General features: G+C 42.4%; 1 protein-coding gene across 1 annotated transcript; it reads left to right on the forward strand.

Moving 5' to 3' along the window:
- Window positions 1–374: 374 nt before the first annotated feature.
- LOC123739003 (angiopoietin-1) lies at window positions 375–21,413 on the forward strand (the record flags this gene model as incomplete). Its single annotated transcript, XM_045713586.1, is given in 9 exon segments — window positions 375–530; window positions 766–887; window positions 989–1,230; window positions 1,868–2,013; window positions 2,692–2,793; window positions 6,246–6,412; window positions 10,198–10,328; window positions 11,290–11,476; window positions 19,235–21,413. Coding segments are annotated over 8 exon segments (1,227 nt in total), but the record flags the coding sequence as incomplete, so codon positions are not given.
- Window positions 21,414–22,434: the final 1,021 nt, after the last annotated feature.

A 22,434-nucleotide genomic window follows, 5' to 3' on the forward strand; every position in this document is an offset into this window, starting at 1 on the left:
TTTGGAACGTTTTCTTAACGTTCTGAGAACGGGATGTATGTTTTTAAATAACATTTTTATAACATTCTCTGAACATTACAAAAGTTTTCTTGTGTTTTTATGGAAAGTTTTCTTAACGTTCTTGGAACAATTTGAGAACATTACTTTAAATAGAACCAAGAGGAAACCTGTAGGAAACGTTATGCTGAAGTACTGAAATTCCCACAGAAGGAAGTTGTTTCTTAACGTTCTCTGAACTATGTGAGAACATGTTCAATGTTAAGCCAGTTGGAGAACATTCCTAGAAATTAAATGTGAGTGTGCAGAACACCCTGAGTCTGGCGAGAGAGGTAAATCCCTAAACATCCCTTCATACCTCTGTGTTTATGTGTCAGATTGAGAGATATGTGAAGGACAGTCTGAATGTGGAGATGGCTCAGCTACAGCAGAGTGCTGTCCACAACCACACAGCTGCCATCTTGGATCTAGGCACCAACCTCCTGACCCAGACTGCCCAGCACACACGGAAACTGACAGACGTAGAGATCCAGGTGCAGTATGAATCATATACAAATATCCCTCTCCAAAGAACATTCAAGTGCATGTTATGATATCAGTAACACTTACTATTTAATCATGTAGCCTACTCAGCAATTATCCTCATTTGATTGGATGAATAGGCCTATGAAGTACATTAAAATACATGGTGCCACTTTTAGCCTATATAGATGTCTATACACTTGACTGGGTGAATATGAATGATAGTAACAGCTTCCTGATGGACAGGTGTTGAATCAGACCTCCAGGCTGGAGATTCAGCTCCTGGAGAACTCTCTGTCCACCAACAAACTGGAGACCAAGCTCCTCCACCATTCTACAGAGATCAGCAAGCTACACGACAAGAACAGGTCAAATCAACATGAATGATTTTCTTCCCATGAACAATTCTGTCTTGATTTATTGGCTGACTGACTGATCAACTGATTTTCAAATCACTTGTATTGATCAGGCTCTTGGAGCAGAAGATGCAGGAGCTGGAGTCTGGGCACCATGAGGAGCTGGTCACCTTACAGGAGGAGAGGTCCAGCCTGCAGCAGATGGTAGCCAGACAGAACAGTGTGATCACAGAGCTACAGACCCATCTGGACCAGGCCACTGGCAACAACAGTATCCTGCTTAGCCAACAACAGCAGCTCACTGACACCGTCAACAGTCTGCTGAAGCTCTGCTCTATGGACAGAGGGTCTGGAGGTACTGGATGGATACTGGGGCCAATGTTTCCTGTTACAGAAAGTATAAATAAAATACTCTGGGGTATGAATATCATAGCATAGATAGTAATTATTTGCAGGAAGAAGGAGTTGAATTTAAAAACTCTAGGTAGGGTTAAATACAACAGAGGTACTGGAGGATATATTGTGCCAAATGTTCACAGGTTTAGACAAGATATTCTCTGGGCACAGATAAAGCCTATAACTGGACTAAGAAGGCTGGACTAACCCAGTGAGCACCGGCTGATGTCCATGGGCGTTGAGAATAGGTTGAAACTTGGTCCGGACCGGCCTTAATTTCAATGTCCACATGTTCTAAGTTCATAAGAAGATGCATTCCAGAACATAAGAACCTGTTCTAATAGGAGCTGACCCAGTCTGGGCTGTTAATTACATAAGAACCTATTCTAATAGGACCTGACCCAGTCTGGGCTGTTGATTACATAAGAACCTGTTCTAATAGGAACTAACCCAGTCTGGGCTGTTGATTACATAAGAACCTGTTCTAATAGGAATTGACCCATTCTGGGCTGTTGATTACAAAGGATTTTGGATGCATTCAAATTGGAGCCTAGCTGATAATGTGTTTGCTCTTATTTAATTATCTATTTAAACAGTGGTCCCAAACAGCAACCTTGCCTTTAAGCAGAGCGATTCATCTCATGAGGAGAGAAAGTATCGGGACTGCTCTGAAATCTTTCAAGCTGGCTTCAACAACAGTGGAGTATATACTATTCACATCAACACACAGGAGACCAAAAAGGTACGGAAAACTTGATATTATCTTCAATAAATATTAGAGGGGGAAAAGAGATGTAAATTCTATTAGCAGAATGTGTAATATAGAGGCATATATTAGATGATATACGCAGGCCTGGCTTTACCTCTGCATGGAAACAGCAAAAACAGACATGAAAAAATAAAAGGCTGCACTTTTTTTGACTGTAACCTACTTTAGTTAACTTGCAAGTGAAGTGGCAGCAATTAATATACGGTACTCTAAAGCAGCTTGCCAAAAGATTCAACAACAATATCCCAGGAACATGTCAGGTATTGGCTGGCTGGCTGGCTGGGTGATATGCTGGAGCTGGAAATACTCTTGGCTGGCCTCTTCAGCACAGCTACACAGCAGATGTCCTCCTCCTCAGTAGTGTCCTGCCAAGCCGCAGATGGCTGACTGGCAACAGTGTGTTGCTGTCCATTATCAGCTGTGCTGCTGTCAGTGTCCATGGTTACACTGAGCTACGTCCCTGGGCTTAGGACACATTCCGTCATTGTGGCCTGACCATGGTACACAAAACTAAGGACCAGGGAGCCTCATCTACAGGAGTCACTCCTTTTACAGGAAACAGTCTTTATTGTCATGATATGCACTGCATGTGTGAGAGTAGTGTGTAAGCTACTCATGTCACTGTCTTTCTGTCTCTCTCCCTCTCTGTAGGTTTACTGTAACATGGAGGCAGCAGGGGGAGGATGGTCCGTCATTCAGAGGAGAAAAGACGGAACCATGGACTTCCGGAGGACATGGAAGGAGTACAAGATGGTGAGGAGGACAGGGTGGGATATCCTCACAGCATTCTTCTGATGTTGGTGAATACATAGCACCAGGGATTAACATGGGTAATCAGGATCCCGGGACTGTACAGGTAACACTTTTCACGTTTACCCCAAAAATACATGACAAGACCCGGGAAATTACAATAAAATTCCCCAATGTCTGCACTAATGAAATCCCTCAGCAAAAGATTAACATAAACATTTATTGGACATTATCCAAACAGGTTGTCACATGGAAGCCTTTAGTCTAGCATATTTGACACAAAGTCGCCATAAATTCAAAGCGCACGCATAATTGACACTGCCGGTCACGCTGGACTGCACACACGACCCGAATACAGTTAATAAACCCTACAGGAAACCCTACAGTATAGCCTATTAAAGAGCGTGTGTGTCACGGGTGTGCATACTGGTAGCGAAGTCAGGTGCAGGAGAGCAGAGAGTTGTGAACAGGCGCACACTTTACACTTTATTTAGGCAGGAGCAAACAACAGACGGACGCAACTGCGTCAAAACCTCCAGCAAAAATGGCAAAAGTGCAAAGCGCGAAAACAGTCACAAAAGCTATAGTTTACCAAAGAAATATACTTCGTGAAATAAACACGGATCATGGAAAACCAGCCTGGCGCGTCACATAAAACACGTAACACAAAACAATTCCACACAAAGACATGGGGACGGGGGGACGGGACGGGACAGAGGAATATATAGCAGTGTAAACAGTCCTCGTTAAGATGCCTTGATATTTAAACTATTTCCACTTCCTCTCCCTGTTATTCATGAGCTAATCTGCTTTCTGTATAATCATCAACTTGATTTAGCCAAATATGGGAGATATTCTGTCATCGTTGAAGGAGGTTATCTAGCAAGTTTAGCAACTTTGGTCATTTGACTTTTGTTTGACTGCCGTTACAAAGAAACAACACTATACTCAGAGTGCGCTCTGTGGGGCTACTTCTGAAATGCGCTGGCGATCAAAGATAGAATAACTATCATGACTAAATGTACATTTAATTTGCTCTGAAATCTTTCCATAGTGGCGCAGCCAAGCCGACAAGGTGGCACAGCACCCCTCTTATTTGGGGAGAACCTTAGCATAGTGACCATCTTGGTTTTAAAAGGGCACGTCTGATTTTTGCAGTATTTCCCAGGACTCTCGAGATAAATAGGAATTATTCCCGGTATTGAAACTTGGTAGATTTTTGGGAAAATATGAATCTCTACATTGCAAAACATTCCACCATATGAATGTATATGTCAAACTACAACAGAAAAAGGAGCAAGTACAAACGCATAGCACAAAACAGACTTTGTGCATCCCAAGTGGCACCGTATTCCCTATATAGTGCACTACTTTTGACCAGAGCCCTATGGGGAAATAGGGTGCCCTATGGGACCTGGTCAAAAGTATTGTACTTTAAAATGAATATGGGCCATTTAGGACGAATCCACTGTGTTGCCACTGCCAGCCCCATTAGGCCTTGACAGAGCCCCGTGGCTAAAAAGGCCTTGGCCTCTGGGCTGAGCGAGAGGGGACTGTCCTCCTGTCAGGGGCTAAGGAAGTGTGGAGTATAGCCTGGCAAAGACGCTGGCATACAACGGGTATGTGTTGGCTCGGTGACCCCTCTTTTGGGAGTGTTTCATAATGACACTGATGGCCTCTGATTGAACACTTCTGAGAGAAAATGACAGGAGAGAGGAAACTGTTTAAGTTGAGTCTAAACATGGTGTTCTTAGATCACCATTCAAATGTTGATATATTGTAAAATGTCTCTGGTAAAGAAAGATTAATTCCACGGTCTGGTCTAGTACTGGTGCTGCAGAATCCAACCTATCGCTCTATATCTCTCTCTGTCTATATCTAAATCTCTATCTCTTTATCAATCAATCAAATGTATTTATAAAGCCCTTTCTACATCAGCCGATGTCACAAAGTGCTATACAGAAACCCAGCCTAAAACCCCAAACAGCAAGCAATGCAGATGTAGAAGCACGGTGGCTAGGAAAAACTCCCCTAGAAACTCAGCAACCTAGGAAGAAACCTAGAGAGGAACCAGGCTATGAAGGGGGGCCAGTCCACTTCTGGCTGTGCCGGGTGGAGATTATAACAGTACATGGCCAAGATGTTCAAAAGTTCATAGATGACCAGCAGGGTCAAATAATAATAATCACAGTGGTTGTAGAGGGTGCAACAGGTCAGCACCTCAGGAGTAAATGTCAGTTGGCTTTCCATAGCCGATCATTCAGAGTTAGAGACAGCAGGTCCAGGACAAGGTAGCACGTCCAGTGAACAAGTCAGGGTTCAGTAGCTGCAGGCAGAACAGTTGAAACTGGAGCAGCAGCAGGTGGACTGGGGACAGCAAGGAGTCATCAGGCCAGGTAGTCCTGAGGCATGGTCCTAGGGCTCAGGTCCTCCGAGAGAAGAGAGAAAAGAGAGAAAGAGAGTTAGGGGGAGCATTCTTACACAGGACACCGGATAAGACAGGAGAAATACTCCAGATATAACAGACTGATCCTAGCCCCCCGACACAAACTATTGCAGCATAAATACTGGAGGCTATATCTATCTCTCTTATCTCTATTTCTCTATCTATATATCGCTCTCTCTCCATCTATCTACCTCTATCTATGTCTCGCTAGCTATATCTCTCTATCTATATCTCTCTCTCTATAGGGGCAGCAGGTAGCCTAGTGGTTAGAGTGGGGGGCCAGAAACCGAAAGGTTGGTGGATCAAATCCCCGAGCTGACAAGGTAAAAATCTGTCATTCTGCCCCTGAACAAGGCAGTTAACCCACTCCTAGGCCATCATTGAAAATAAGAGTTTGTTCTTAACTGACTTACCTAGTTAAATAAATATATCGTTATCTACTCATCTGTCTGTCTCCCTCAATTCACCACTGTCAAAAAATTGTAAAACAGAACGTAGTTATTTAAAAAAAGAGTAAAACACAGAACATAATTCTTTACAAAAAGAGTAAAACACAGAATATAATTCTTTAAAAAAAAGAGTAAAACACAGAACAGAATTCTTTAAAAAAAGAGTAAAACACAGAACAAAATTCTTTAAAAAAAAGAGTAAAACACAGAACAGAATTCTTTAAAAAAAGAGTAAAACACAGAACAAAATTCTTTAAAAAAAAGAGTAAAACACAGAACAGAATTCTTTAAAAAAAGAGTAAAACACAGGACAGAATTCTTAAAAAAAAGAGTAAAACACAGAACAGAATTCTTAAAAAAAGAGTAAAACACAGAACAGAATTCCTTTAAAAAAAGATATGACATTCATTATTTTTCTATAGCACCATGTGTTGCTGGGACAAGGCCCTGCGACAGACTGGTGTCCTGTCCAAGGGGTGTACTTGTACATCAAGCTGCCTTACACTACAAAAACAGAAGACAAGGCTTACAAGTGTTCCTGTGCTGTTGTGTTGTTGCAGGGCTTTGGGAGTCTGTTTGGAGAACACTGGCTGGGGAATGAGTTTGTGTTCCTGCTGACCAGTCAGAGGCCCTACAACCTGAGGGTGGAAGTGACCGACTGGGACGGACAGCAGGCCTTCTCCCACTATGGCCGTTTCTACATCGGCAGCGAGAAGCAGAATTACAGGTAGGATACCAGCAATGTGTTCTGGGCCGTATTCTTAGAGTCTCACAGTAGGAGTGCTGATATCAGCTACAGATGTAGGATCTTAATTTGATCACTCTTTTGTTGCTGAGAATTTTCCTGCACAGAAGGAAATGCTAACTTGTGGTGTATTTGAGTTTTAAAAAAGCTTCTAAAGTTTGTCATTTCCACTTTGAAAACCCAGACTTGATTTGCCCTAAAGAAAAATGTTTCAACCCCGACATAAATGTGCATTAATTAAAATCCACATAATAATTCTGATTTCCTGTTGCTGCAGGATTATTTTCCTGCTCTAGCAAACTGGCTCAAATTAAGATCCTACATCTGTATGTACCCTAAGCGGAGGAAATTAAGTTTTGTCGTATCTCTGCGCATTGTATCGTACCTACAGTACAGTTTTTAGGATCATAGGACATTCTCCACTAAATACGCCCACATTCCTACTTAAATAGTCACTCAACTACTCAACTGTGGTTGCCTATACTTGCTTGAGGACCTGCAGTATATTTTTAATGAAGTGGGAATGAGATATTGGACTTTGTTCTATCACTGACAATGATGTGCTTGGTGTTGTATTTCCATCACAGTAACGATGGAGAGGCACTGGTGGCTCTAATCATGATTTGTAATCAATGAATGTATACATTTTTCAGTTTGCTTGACTTCTTTGTCCATAACCTTCTGATTGAGGCTTCTAGGACTTCAGCAGATCATAATTCTTACTTTTTCATTTATTGTCTCTTCAAAAACATACTGGACAATCTTTTTGAGTTCTGGAATGGAATCAATTTTGGTCTCTAGATTCTTATTTCATGGCCATTCTGCAATACTTGTCATGGAGATGGTCCAAAACAAACTACTGTCACACAGCTTCTTAGGGAAAGAGAGGCTCTGCCTCATTTCACAATGCCATTACTAACTAAATAAAATGTAAGATCGTAAAAGGGAATTATATATTTCCTAGAATGATAACCAGCAAGCTTTGTCTCAATCTGATTTAGTTCACCCACACACGGACGTGTGATCACACAAACAAACACACTTGTACCATTTGTTTTTTTACCTGGCTCACATTTTTACTAACCAGTTAAACAAAGAAGGATGGAAGGAAGGATGTACAAAGACCTATTAGAGTAACTCTTGAGTAGTATTGAGAGGGAGAGTAAACAGAGTCCATCAGTGGAAATTGAAAAGTAATTTACAGTACATAGCAGTCAGTATATACTGTGTTATCCGTTATTGGGAATGTATGTAAATAAATACCATTATTTTAAACATGGCTTATAGAGGAAGATCACAGCCTTTAAAAGGAAAGCTATTCTATGGAGTGTGGCATTAAATGGGCCTACAGCTCAAATCCAATAAAATGTTACTGGTTGTGTACACAAGGCTTGTGTTCCTAGCTCCAACAGTGCAGTAATACCTAGCTAAATGCTTGTGTTCCTACCTCCAACAGTGCAGTAATACCTAGCTAAATGCTTGTGTTCCTAGCTCCAACAGTGCAGTAATACCTAGCTAAATGCTTGTGTTCCTAGCTCCAACAGTGCAGTAATACCTAGCTAAATGCTGGTGTTCCTAGCTCCAACAGTGCAGTAATACCTAGCTAAATGCTGGTGTTCCTAGCTCCAACAGTGCAGTAATACCTAGCTAAATGCTGGTGTTCCTAGCTCCAACAGTGCAGTAATACCTAGCTAAATGCTGGTGTTCCTAGCTCCAACAGTACAGTAATACCTAGCTAAATGCTTGTGTTCCTAGCTCCAACAGTACAGTAATACCTAGCTAAAGGCTTGTGTTCCTAGCTCCAACAGTGCAGTAATACCTAGCTAAATGCTGGTGTTCCTAGCTCCAACAGTGCAGTAATACCTAGCTAAATGCTTGTGTTCCTAGCTCCAACAGTACAGTAATACCTAGCTAAATGCTGGTGTTCCTAGCTCCAACAGTGCAGTAATACCTAGCTAAATGCTGGTGTTCCTAGCTCCAACAGTGCAGTAATACCTAGCTAAATGCTGGTGTTCCTAGCTCCAACAGTGCAGTAATACCTAGCTAAATGCTGGTGTTCCTAGCTCCAACAGTGCAGTAATACCTAGCTAAATGCTGGTGTTCCTAGCTCCAACAGTGCAGTAATACCTAGCTAAATGCTTGTGTTCCTAGCTCCAACAGTGCAGTAATACCTAGCTAAATGCTGGTGTTCCTAGCTCCAACAGTGCAGTAATACCTAGCTAAATGCTGGTGTTCCTAGCTCCAACAGTGCAGTAATACCTAGCTAAATGCTGGTGTTCCTAGCTCCAACAGTGCAGTAATACCTAGCTAAATGCTTGTGTTCCTAGCTCCAACAGTGCAGTAATACCTAGCTAAATGCTGGTGTTCTTAGCTCCAACAGTGCAGTAATACCTAGCTAAATGCTGGTGTTCCTAGCTCCAACAGTGCAGTAATACCTAGCTAAATTCTTGTGTTCCTAGCTCCAACAGTGCAGTAATACCTAGCTAAATGCTGGTGTTGCTAGCTCCAACAGTGCAGTAGTATCCAACAATACATAAGAATACACACACATCTGATAGCAAGATGTTGTCGATAGACATGGTCGCCCTGTTCATGGCTCCTAAGCAACTTTGCAGCTCTTCAGACACACTGGGTTTCAGAGAGCCAGGCTGCCTTCCATAACTACAGTACTTAATGTGACACAGAGTCACTGTACAGGAGCCAAACACCTGGTCACCATAGCAGCCAAGCCACATTAATGATCAGCCTGAGACTTTGATGGGTCAGATATATGACCACACAGAGGACCACAGATAAATAGAGACGTTATAATTGATGAACACCAGTGTTCAGGTCAAGTTCAATTGTGATATGTAGTAATTTATTTCATGATCTGTGTCATTCATAGTCGTGTAATAGATTAATTAATTGAACAATGTTTGTTAAATACGTTAAGATCATAGAAAATGTGGTTTCGTGCTGTGAGGCCTGATATGTTGAACTAATCAACCCTCTCAAAGTGACTGTTGTACTGTATATATAATGGTCTAACATAGACACAGTATTCAACATAGACACAGTATTCAACATAAACATAGTATACAAGACCACTGACTAAAAATAGGGTCTCTCTCTTCCGTGAATTATCCATCACCTGGTTCTGGCAAGACCTCAAAGATGTCTGACTCATAAACCACAGTTGGAGCTGCTGCTGCTTGACATGCAGTACAGTAGATAGGGACAAACAATGCAGGAGGGAGTGCAAAGGGTTCACAAGGAAGTACACATACAGCTTGAGACAAACGAGGAAACCGACAATGTCCTCATAAACCAGGATTTTCTTTATAAAAGCAACAGGTGTGATTGGTTTTAATATAGCGTACGAGAATTTCAAAGACACTTATTTGGAAGGGTACATATTCTTTGTAGTAGATTAGAAGAACAGTGTGGCGGTGAATTTATGTCCTCAAACGTTCACACAGTGAGAACAAGGGGAGGTACATTTTTGCCTTAAGTAACAATCTGTCTCATGTAACCATTTGAAACGAAACATATAATATTAAATGGAGTGTCTTGGATTTATGTACAGAATAATATGAAATGCTCTGAGACCAGGTTGCAAGGGGCGGTACATATTATTTTGATTAGAAGAACAGCGTGGTGGTGAATCTCTGTCCTCCAGCGTGCACACGGTGAGAACAAGAACAAAGCATTCTGCAGCAGCTAAAGGACACTAGCATTGTGCTTCTGCTTTATTTCCCTCTGTGTTTCCCTGGCGACTGTGTCAGGCTGTTCCTGAAGAGTCACAGTGGAACGGCAGGCAGACAGAGCAGCCTGGTCATCAACGGAGCAGACTTCAGTACCGAGGATATGGACAACGACAACTGCATCTGCAAATGTGCTCTCATGCTTACCGGGGGTATGTCTGAGGTTAAAGTCCACATTAACCCCTAAACACATGCACTCTGTATGTACTCCTGTAGAACTGAAATGATTGGATAAGTAGAAGCTATAAGACAACAACAACCACCCACCCAGACTATGCTAGGTGAAGCATTTGTCATTTTGGTAAAACATTTTCAACCCATTGACCTCCCTGTCACCCTCACCCACTTTATTTCCGGTCTAGAAGAACTACAGAGCAGGCCAGAGCCAGTTAGTATGTATTCAGCATTGTTACTGACATATCAAAGCAGAGAATGGTATCTCAGCTGGTGAAGCCAGGTGGCAGCCCTCAGCATTTTACAGAATGATGGACACATGCCATGGCTGGTTTAGAAGTCCAGGGAACTGGCCAGCAGAATAAATCAAAATGACAGTCAAATTCCTATTAAGAATGAGAATCTACAATCTCATCAGGATTTAGATCCAGAATGTACATCAGAAAATACACAACAAACATACGTCTTTATCCTCTTATCAATGTCTAGACCAGCATTTCCCCCCCCCAAGTAGCTGGTCTAAACGTGTTGGGCTCACAGAGATTGTTGTAGACTATTTATGTTTTGTTAGTTGCCCTCATACTCCGCTCTCACCTGTAATGAAAGGTCAGAGGTCAGAATGGGGCAAAGCTATCCAAAGAGAGGAGTGCTGGAGTCTGCTCTAGTGTTGACATTTTTACATTTACATTTTAGTCATTTAGCAGACGCTCTTATCCAGAGCGACTTACAGTAGTGAGTGCATACATTTCATACATTTTTTTCTCTGTACTGGTCAAGTTCAATTGTTGACTACTTGGCGTTGCAACAAAGCTATCCAGAGATAATCAGAGGTTACAGGGAGGTCACACAGTGATGACTTTGATAGTTCTCTGATAGTGTAACATCAAGCCTAAAATCTATTTTCTTTGTTTCTCTCTGCCTTTCTCTCTATGCCTTCAGGTTGGTGGTTCGATGCCTGTGGACCATCGAACCTGAACGGGATGTACTACAGTCATGGTCAGAACATGGGTAAACTGAATGGGATCAGGTGGCACTACTTCAAAGGGTCTAGTTACTCTCTCCGTGCTACCACCATGATGATACGACCAGCAGACTTCTGAGAGGATCTTTTGGTGACTGTCGTTGGGTACGTTGTCCAGAGACATATTGGCATCATTAGCCATGTTTCCATCAAACTGTTTTTATGCGATAATGTACTGTCCTGTTGCATAAAAGAAAGTCACAACAGGTGTGACGGAAACACAAAATACAAGGTGGGATAATTGCTTGTACTTTGACTTGAGAAAAATTAGCAACATAATTTTGCTTTCTATGAGGAACTTGGATTCTGACTTTCTGGTGCTTACATGTCCTCTTGAAAGATATTGATTGTTTGAGACAGTATGCTTGAGCACCAGCTCTGCAATGAATCAAACTGTAGAAGTGGGTTACATGAAGAGGATATGAATGTAAGACTTGGTGCTTTTGAAAGACTTTCATTTGTCTCGCTTTCATTTCTCTTTTCATTTGACTCTCATTTGTCTCTCTTTTCATTAGTCTCTTTTCATTAGTCTCTTTCATGTATCTGTTGTGTATTGTTCTTCTATGGGTAAGGTATTCCTGTTAACACGTTGTGAATCAGTGTACTGCTCTCTTAGTCTGCACAGTGGGCAGAGATGCCTGATGGCCTAGACTGGATACACTTAAGAACACTGTTATGGATATTATTTGCCTATACAGTGGATTGCTGGTGTGTGTGTGGAGTGTACTGTGTTCTAAATCATTATGTTTAAGGCAAGGTGTCTAAGTGTGTCTCACCACACTTGAATATTTAATGGAATAGAGATAAATAATTGATGTCTTCACTTTCATGTAAGTTTTGTACTAATTTGCAACATCTATTGGGGCCTTTGTTGAACTTTGTGTCAATGACAAAAGTACTTTTTTTGTGCCATGAATTAAAAATATTCCCCCTAAAAGCAGTGCCAAGCATTTTTCTGCTCCATAAAGTAGTCCAACAAGCTAGACACTGCAGTGACTTCATGAACTTAGGTGATGTGAACTTCTGGCTCTGGGGTGGATTTTCCTATTGTTATGACGTTAAGGTCAGTGACAGACAGAGAGACATAACCATTCCATTCTATTCTGCAGGCTGCGTGTCAGGCAGGGAGGCTGTGGGTGGGAACCATTCTGAATGTCAGTATCGGCTACTCTTGCCAGATGGGACATTTTTGTCTCCACACACAGGTGTGTTTTAGAGATATGAAATATTTTATTTTTTAAATGGCACCTTTATTTAACCAGGTAGGCTAGTTGAGAACAAGTTCTCATTTACAACTGCGACCTGGCCAAGATAAAGCAAAGCAGTGCGACATAAACAACAACACAGAGTTACACATGGAATAAACAAGCATACAGTCAATAACACAATAGAAAAAAGAAAGTCTATATACAGTGTGTGCCAATGGCGTGAGGAGGTAAGGCAATAAATAGCCCATAGTAGCAAGTAATTACAATTTAGCAAATGAACACTGGAGTGATGTACAGCTGCAGCGATCGGTTAGCTGCTTGGATAGCTGATGTTTAAAGTTAGTGAGGGAAATATAAGTCTCCAGCTTCAGTTATTTTTTCAATACATTCCAGTCATTGGCAGCGGAGAACTGGAAGGAAAGGCGGCCAAAGAAGGTGTTGGCTTTGGGGATGACCAGTGAGATATACCTGCTGGAGTGCTTGCTACGGGTGGGTGTTGTTATCGTGACCAGTGAGTTGAGATAAGGCGGAGCTTTACCTAGCAAAGACTTATATATGACCTGGAGCCAGTGGGTCTGGCGACGATTATATGTAGTGAGGGCCAGCCGATTAGAGCATACAGGTCGCAGTGGTGGGTGGTATATGGGGCTTTGGTGACAAAACAGATGGCACTGTGATAGACTGCATCCAGTTTGCTGAGCAGAGTGTTGGAGGCTATTTTGTAAATTACATCGCCGAAGTCGAGGATCGGTAGGATAGTCAGTTTTACTAGGCGGCGTGAGTGAACTAGGCTTTGCTGCGAAATAGGAAGCCGATTCTAGATTTAATTTAGGATTGGATATGTTTAATATGAGTCTGGAAGGAGAGTTTACAGTCTAGCCAGACACCTAGGTATTTGTAGTTGTCCACATATTCTAGGTCAGAACCGTCCAGAGTAGTGATGCTAGTCGGGCGGGCGGGTGCGGACAGCGAACGGTTGAAAAGCATGCATTTAGTTTTACTAGCGTTTAAGAGCAGTTGGAGGCCACGGAAGGAGTGTTGTATGGCATTGAAGCTCATTTGGAGGTTTGTTAACACAGTGTCCAAAGAAGGGCCAGATGTATACAGAATGGTGTCGTCTGCGTACAGGTGGATCAGGGAGTCGCCTGCAGCAGGAGCGACATCGTTGATTTATACAGAGAAAAGAGTCGGCCCGAGAATTGAACCCTGTGGTACCCCCATAGAGACTGCCATAGGTCCGGACAACAGGCCCTCTGATTTGACACACTGAACTCTGTCAGAGACGTAATTGGTGAACCAGGCGAGGCAGTCATTTGAGAAACCAAGGCTGTTGAGTCTGCCGATAAGAATAAAGAATAAGAAAGATAGATAAGAAAGCCTTGGCCAGGTCGATGAAGACGGCTGCACAGTACAATCTTTTATCGATGGCAGTTATGATATCGTTTAGTACCTTGAGCGTGGCTGAGGTGCACCCGTGACCAGCTCGGAAACCGGATTGCACAGCGGAGAAGGTACGGTGGGATTCGAAATGGTCGGTGATCTGTTTATTAACTTGGCTTTCGAAGACTTTAGAGAGACAGAGCAGGATGGATATAGATCTATAACAGTTTGGGTCTAGAGTGTCACCCCCTTTGAAGAGGGGGATGACCGCGGCAGCTTTCCCAATCCTTAGGGATCTCGGACGAAACGAAAGAGAGGTTGAACAGACTGGTAATAGGGGTTGCAACAATGGCGGCGGATAATTTTAGAAAGAGAGGGTCCAAATTGTTTAGCCCAGCTGATTTGTACGGGTCCAGGTTTTGCAGTTCTTTCAGACCATCTGCTATCTGGATTTGGGTGAAGAAGAAGCTAGGGAGGCTTGGGCAAGTAGCTGCGGGGGTTGCGGAGCTGTTGGCCGGGGTTGGGGTAGCCAGGAGGAAAGCATTGCCAGCTGTAGAGAAATGCTTATTGAAATTCTCGATTATTGTGGATTTATCGGTGGTGACAGTGTTACCTAGCCTCAGTGCAGTGGGCAGCTGGGAGGAGGTGCTGTTGTTCTCCATGGACTTTACAGTGTCCCAAAACCTTTTGGAGTTAGAGCTACAGGATACACATTTCTGTTTGAAAAAGCTAGCCTTTGCTTTCCTGACTGACTGCGTGTATTGGTTCCTGACTTCCCTGAACAGTTGCATATCGGGGGGACTATTCGATGCTATTGCAGTCCGCCACAGGATGTTTTTGTGCTGGTCGAGGGCAGTCGGGTCTAGAGTGAACCAAGGGCTATATCTGTTCTTAGTTCTACATTTTTTTTTAAATGGGCATGCTTATTTAAGTGAGGTGGTGAGGAAATTACTTTTAAAGAACGACCAGGCATCCACGACTGACGGGATGAGGTCAATATCCTTCCAGGATACCCGGGCAAGGTTGATTAGAAAGGCCTGCTCGCAGAAGTTTTGCCATTTATGAATGTGTTATTCAATGCATTTCTATGGGCTTTAGCAGCCAAAATCAATATTTAATAATTTTTTTAATTTATTTTGGGGAATACCTAAAGGGGCCCTAAAATTCTAAATCAAATAGCTAAATGATCCATAGTATGACCACCTTAAAACAATTCCATATATCAGTTTACACCCCCCACCCATTGTCCTAGACTCTAAAGAAATAAACATTTTGGCCCTATTGCTTCTAAATTTAAATTCAATAATCGGACATCTATTTGGCAGTAGCTTAGTACTGATTATAGGACACAAGAGTTGGTTCAACTTTTTAAAGCTGTTTTATAACATTTCAAGTTCAAGAATGGTTGGTAGTTTGTAAAGTCACATTTCACAATTCAAATGTTTATTTTATTCCCCCCCAGGAAACAGTGGTTGACCTGACAGGTAAAATGCCTTAGTTGTTTTTGTGAAATACTATAAATACCAGGTTAAAATAATTTCAAGTTTTACCATTTGAAGTGAAATGGATTGAGAGTTGAATTGAGTGAAATGAAAGGTCTTAAGTATTAATGAATAATGGGCTGCTGATGGTATTTTTTTCTCTGGCTTTGCTTGATCTTTTCGATATTAAATCAAATGTATTTGTCACATGCGCCGAATACAACAGGTGTAGACCCTACCGTGAAATGCTTACTTACAACAAAGCAGTTCAAGAAATAGAGTTAATAAAATATTTACTAAATAAACTAAAATAAAAAAATGGAATCAAGCAAAAAGTAACACAAATGTACATAACAATAACGAGGCTATATACAGGGGGTACCAGTACCAAGTCAATGTGTGGGGGTACAGGTAGTTCGAGGTAATTTGTAAAGTGACTATGCATAGATAATAAACAGCGAGTAGCAGCAATGTAAAAACAAATTGGGCCATACACACTACCCTCTGTAGCGCCTTACGATCAGATGCCGAGCAGTTGCCAGCTGTAGAATTTTTTGAGCATCTGGAGACCTATGCCAAATGTTTTAAGTCTCTTGAGGGGGAAAAAGTGTTGTCATGCCCTCTTCACAACTGTCTTGGTGTGTTTGGACTATGATGGTTTGTTGGTGATGTGGACGCCAAGGAACTTGAAAATCTCAACCCGCTCCACTTCAGTCCCATCAATGTTAATAAGGGCCTGTTCACCCTTATTTTCCTATAGTCCATGATCAGCTCCTTTGTCTTGCTCACATTGAGAGAGAGCTTGTTGTCCTGGCACCACACTGCCAGGTCTCTGACCTCCTCCCTATAGGCTGTCTCATCATTGTCGGTGATCAGGCCTACCACTGTTGTATCGTCAGCAAACTTAATGATGGTGTTGGAGTTGTGCTAGGCCATGCAGTCGTGAGTGAACAGGGAGTACAGGAGGGGACTAAGCATGCACCCCTGAAGGGCCCCAGTGTTGAGGATCCAATTGGGACAATTGTGCACCACCCTATGGGACTACCAATCATGGCTGGTTGTGATACAGCCTGGAATCAAACTAGGGTCTGAGATGCAGTGCCTTAGACCGCTGTGCCACTCAGGAACCCCAAATACAGTGCAGAGCCAGCCAGGAGCTGAAACTAGAGTCTTCTTGTTGCCTACCCTTACCACCTGGGGGCGGCCCGTCAGGAAGTCCAGGATCCAGTTGCAGAGGGAGGTGTTTAGTCCCAGTGTCCTTAGCTTAGTGATGAGCTTTGTGGACACTATGGTGTTGAACGCTGTAGTCAATGAACAGTAATCTCACATAGGTGTTCCTTTTGTCCAGGTGGGAAAGGGCAGTGTGGACTGTGATTGAGATTGCGTCATCTGTGGATCTGTTGGGGCGGAATGCGATTTGGAGTGGGTCTAGGGTTTCTGGCATGATGGTGTTGATGTGAGCCATGACCAGCCTTTCAAAGAACTTCATGGCTACCGACATGAGTGCTACGGGGTGGAATTCATTAACTTCTTCAGGCTATTGGGCAGTATTTGGAAGATTGGATGAATGAGGTGCCCAATGTAAACTGCCTGTTACTCAGGCCCAGAAGCTTGGATATGCATGTAATTGGTAGTATTGGATAGAAAACACTCTAAGGTTTCCAAAACTGTTAAAATAATGTCTGTGAGTATAACCGAACTAATATGGCAGGTGAAAACCCGAGGAAAATCTGTCCAGACATTTGTTTTTCTAATTTTCTCTTCTCACCTCTGATTACAATGGCTGGGAATGTGAATATAAAAGGAAGTCCTCCCAGATTGCAGTTCCTCGGGCTTTCACTAGATGTCAACAGTCTTTAGAAAGAGTTTCAGGCTTGTTTTTTGAAAAATTTGCTAGAATTTGTAGTTTTCTAAGCGGCTCCCATTTTGGCTGTAGTGTTTGTACTGCGTTCAGGTGAGTGCGCATACTTCGTTATTTATCTCCGGTAATGGTCTCTGGTATTCTCTGTCTTAAATGTTATTGTTTATTTACATAATAGGGTACCTGAGGATTGATTAGGAACGTTGTTTGACTTGTTTAGAAGAAGTTTATTGGTAACCTACGGGATTCATTTGTATGCATTTTGAACGAGGGAAACCGGTGGATTACTGAGTCTAGCACGCCAATGAAACTGACTTTTTTGGGATATAAAGAAGGACTTTATCGAACAAAAGGACCATTTGTTATATAGGTGGGACCCTTGTGATTGCAACCAGATGAAGATCTTCAAAAGGTAAGTGATTTATTTTATCGCTATTTCTGACTTTCGTGACACATCTGCTTGGTTGGAAAATGTATGTAATGCTTTTGTGTGCAGGGCGCTGTCCTCAGATAATCGCATGGGGTGCTTTCGCCGTAAAGCCTTTTTGAAATCTGACAAAGTGGCTGGATTAACAAGACGATAAACTTTTAAATGATGTATGACACTTGTATTTTCATGAATGTTTAATATTACGATTTCTGTCATTTGAATTTGTCGCTCTGCAATTTCACCGGATGTTGGCCAGATAAAATCCATTTTTAGCCTAACATGAAACATTTTGTTAACGGCTTGTGTCATGAATTCCGTCTCCTTCAACTTTCGACGAAACATTCGATGTAATTACTCACACTAAACTTACATTTATCTAGTCATGGTTGGTTTCATTGCAATCCTCTGTTTGTTAGTAACACAACCCGACTTCATGGTTCTTTTCGCGGGACGTATTGACCGAAAGGAACTGATTTGAACACACCAAACAATGACCTCATTGCACACCAATGATATGACCAGTGCTTCGTTGATTGACTGTATTTCGGCCCAATGACCACTGATTGTCTTAAAATCTAGCTTGGTAGATAGCCAATGAGCTGAGGTAAACGGCAATGTGTGATGGTTATATCCGGGAAGACTAGCCCTTGCTTGAAACTCGAGCGTAAAGACACTCATTCGCCATTGAAAATTTTACCTGAAGCAGCCACGCTGGTTACACATAGCAGTATTGTTTCGAGAGCATTTTCCGCAGTTTTATCTGAAGAATTATGGCAACTAAATCTGGGAAATCAAAGGCAAAGTCTAGGTATACAGATCTACACGATATTATCGACGAAATTGATAGAGAAAGTGAGACGGAATTACTACAAGATGAGTCAGATAGTGACAACAGTTTTGACTCGCAAACCGAGGAGATGTTTTTGTACGGAGAGGATGCAGTGTTGGACCGGTAGGTACTTCTCATGCCGTTGTTTGAAATTAATAATATCAAATATTATTCATTTGAGTTGTTTTTATTTTATTTGCCATATATAATAAGTAATGAAATGTGTAATGAAATGTGTAAAGTACATATGGCTCTACATTCGTGTGTGTGTGTGTGTGTGTGTGTGTGTGTGTGTGTGTGTGTGTGTGTGTGTGTGTGTGTGTGTGTGTGTGTGTGTGTGTGTGTGTGTATGTATGTGATTGGGTACCCTCCTCTATATATAATCTGTGCCTGTGTTTCTGTATGTATGTATGTATGTATATATTAGATATTTTTAACATGTATTTTATCTAAACATGGAATGGGGTAGAATGGAACAACACCTCACCATAGTGATTGGGTTCCCTCCTCTATATATAATCTGTGTCTGTGTGTCTGTGTGTCTGTATATATTAAAACATTTTAACATTTATTTTATCTAAACATGGAATGGGGTAGAATGGAACAACACCGCACCATAGTGATTTGGCTCCCTCTATATATAATCTGTGTCTGTGTCTGTCTTTATTTCACAGTCCCACCGATTCTGACTGGGAGCCCCCACTGCCAAGGTGCCCATCCCCCACTGAAGCTGGTTCATCCAGCCGGACCCCTGCTGTCTCCGGCTCCACACCTACCCCCGTCCGGCCAGGTGTGAAGTCAGTGAAGTCAGTGACAAAGAAGCGGAGGTGGGGAAGAGATAAACCTGCAAACAGAGAGGAAGAGGGTCATTGGCACTCTGTGCTGGAGGAGGATGTCGAGCCACTTCCTCCAACATTTAGACCGAAAAGGCCACCAGGACCTCAGCTGGACATGACCTCAAAGTACAGCCCAATTCAACTTTTTCAGCTGTTTTTCACCTCATCAGTTGTTGATTCCCTGGTGTTGAACACTAATAAGTATGGTGCTAAGAAGCAGGCAGGCAAGAAAGAGGGATGGAAGCTCATTTCCATGTCAGATCTGTTTTGCTACCTGTCAATGGTTATTTACATGGGTCTTGTGAAGCTGAAAACCCTGAAAGACTGACTACTGGAAAACTGCTCCCCTCTATCAACTGCCTTTCCCCTCCACTGTCATGTCATGCAAAAGGTTTCTGACAATCTCACGGGCGCTTTATATCAGTGACCCAGAAGTTGATGAGGACATCGAGAAGAAGCGAGGCACACCAAGGTTTGATAGGTTTTATTTTGTGGAGCCTCTCTACCACAGTGTGGTTGAGGCCTGCAAGACCTATTTTCAGCCCGCCCAGAACCTTTCCATCGATGAGAGGATGGTAGCCTCAAAGGCCAGAATTGGCCTAAAACAATACATGCGTAACAAACCAACTAAATGGGGTTACAAACTGTTTGCTTTGGCTGATTCTGCATGTGCATACACGTGCAATTTTTTTGTTTATGAGGGGAAGAGCAGTTTTGCGACCGGTAAGGGACTCAGTTATGATTCCGTTATGGAGTTATTAGATTTTCAACTGCTGGGAAGGGCTTCAAACTTTTTGTGGACAACTTCTACACAAGCCCTACCCTGTTCACAGACTTGAGGAAGCTGGATGTGTGGGCTTGTGGCACCATTCGGACCAACAGAGTGGGCTTTCCGAAAACCAAGGTGAATGACATGCCTAAGCGGGCTGAGCGGGATACCATGAGATGGATTCGCCAAGATGGCCTGCTCTTTGTGAAGTGGATGGATACCAGAGAGGTGGTCATGTGCAACACCATCCACAAGTCCTTCAGTGGCGATCACGTCGTCAGGCGTGTGAAGGATGCAACTGGGGCATGGACCACCATACATGTCCCCATTCCTGCAGCTATAAAGGATTACAACAAGGGCGTGGGAGGTGTGGACCTGTCAGATGCGCTGATAGGTTACTACAATGTTCTCCACAAGACAATGAAATGGTACAATACATTTTTCTATCATTTCATCGACATTGCTGTGGTGAATGCCTTCATCCTCCAGAAGAAAATGGCTAAGAGCTGTGGACAGCCCCCCCATCTCACAGCTAGCCTTCAGAGAGCTGCTCATCCAGGAGCTTGCTTGCTACAGCAAGTCCACTGCATCACCTTCTGTCCCCTCTACCTCTGTCCCTTCTACTGCTTCAACCAGTGGTGTTCACCTGCCCAAATTCATCTCTGCAGGCCTGAATGTGCCTCAGGCCAAAAAGGGCACAGTAGGGAGGCGTCGGTGTGCACTTTGTCACAGGAAATGCCCCATCACCTGCACCACTTGTTCAGTAACCTTCTGCTTTACAGCAGAAAGAGACTGCTATGGGGCATGTCATCAGCAGCACAATATTGTGTAGAGGACTGAGGGTCTTCACAATATTGTACATTATACATTGAATGTGTGTAAATAGTTACCCTTGTTATTTAATTTTTTTAAAAATTTTCGTTATTTTTTAATTATTTGTATTTTTTTTGGGGGGGTGTTAGAATAGCATTTTAGTATTTTGTATATAGTTATTTACATCAAAATGTATCACTGTACCAATTTGGCCACTTGGGTACATTTGGGCAACTTGTGTGGGACACCTGGGTGACTACATGCTCAATGTCATGTAGCGCACTCATTCCTGAAGATATCTGTCTGAAACTTTTCTCAAATACTTTTGCCCTCTCATGTTCTGCATCGAAATTATCCCCAGCATCATATCTGAATGTTTGGCTGTTCTTGTTCAGTTGAAAGATGATGCAACAACAATAAAAAACAGAAAACATATGTTTATTTCCTTGTATTTTCTTCTACCAGATCTATTGTGTTATATTATCCTACATTCAATTCACATTTCCACAAACTTCAGAGTGTTTCCTTCAAATGATACCAAGAATATGCATATCCTTGCTTCTGGGCCTGAGCTACAGACAGTTAGATTAAGGTATGTCTTCAGGCGGAAATTGAGAGAAGGGGGGTTTATCCCAAAGAAGTTAATGCCATTGGATGAATCCCAGAACATATTCCAGACTGTGCTAGCAAAACAGTCCTGTAGCGTAGCATCCGCGTCATCTGACCACTTCCGTATTGAGCAAGATACTGGTACTTCCTGCTTTAATTTTTGCTTTTAAGCAGGAATCAGTAGGATATAATTATGGTCAGATTTGCAAAATGTAGGGTGCGAGGGAGAGCTGTGTGTGGAGTAAAGGTGGTCTAGAATTTTTTCCTCTGGTTGCACATGTGACATGCTGGTAGAAATGAGGAAAAACAAATGTAAGTTTGCCTGCATTAAAGTCACTGGCCACTAGGAGCCCCGCTTCTGGATGAGCATTTTCTTGTTTGCTTATGGCCTTATACAGCTTGTTGAGTACTGTCTTAGTGCCAGCATCGGTTTGTGGTGGTAAATAGACAGCTACAAATAATATAGATGTGAACTCTCTTGGTAGATAGCGTGGTCTACAGCTTATGTCTATCACTGATAAGCTACCCAGGAATCAAATCAAATCAAAGTTTGTCACGTGCGCCGAATACAACAAGCGTAGACCTTACAGTGAAATACTTACTTACAGGGTCTAACCAACAGTGCAAAAAAGGTATTTGGTGAACAATAGGTAAGTAAATAAATAAAAACAACAGTAAAAAGACAGTGAAAATAACAGTTGCGAGGCTATATACAGTAGCGAGGCTACATACAGGCACCGGTTAGTCGGGCTGATTGAGGTACTATGTACATGTAGATATGGTTAAAGTGACTATGCATATATGTGAACTGAGAGTAGCAGTAGCGTAAAAGAGGGGTTGGCGGGGG

This window comes from Salmo salar, unplaced genomic scaffold (genome assembly GCF_905237065.1).
Source record: "Salmo salar unplaced genomic scaffold, Ssal_v3.1, whole genome shotgun sequence".
Classification (NCBI taxonomy): Eukaryota; Metazoa; Chordata; class Actinopteri; order Salmoniformes; family Salmonidae; genus Salmo; species Salmo salar.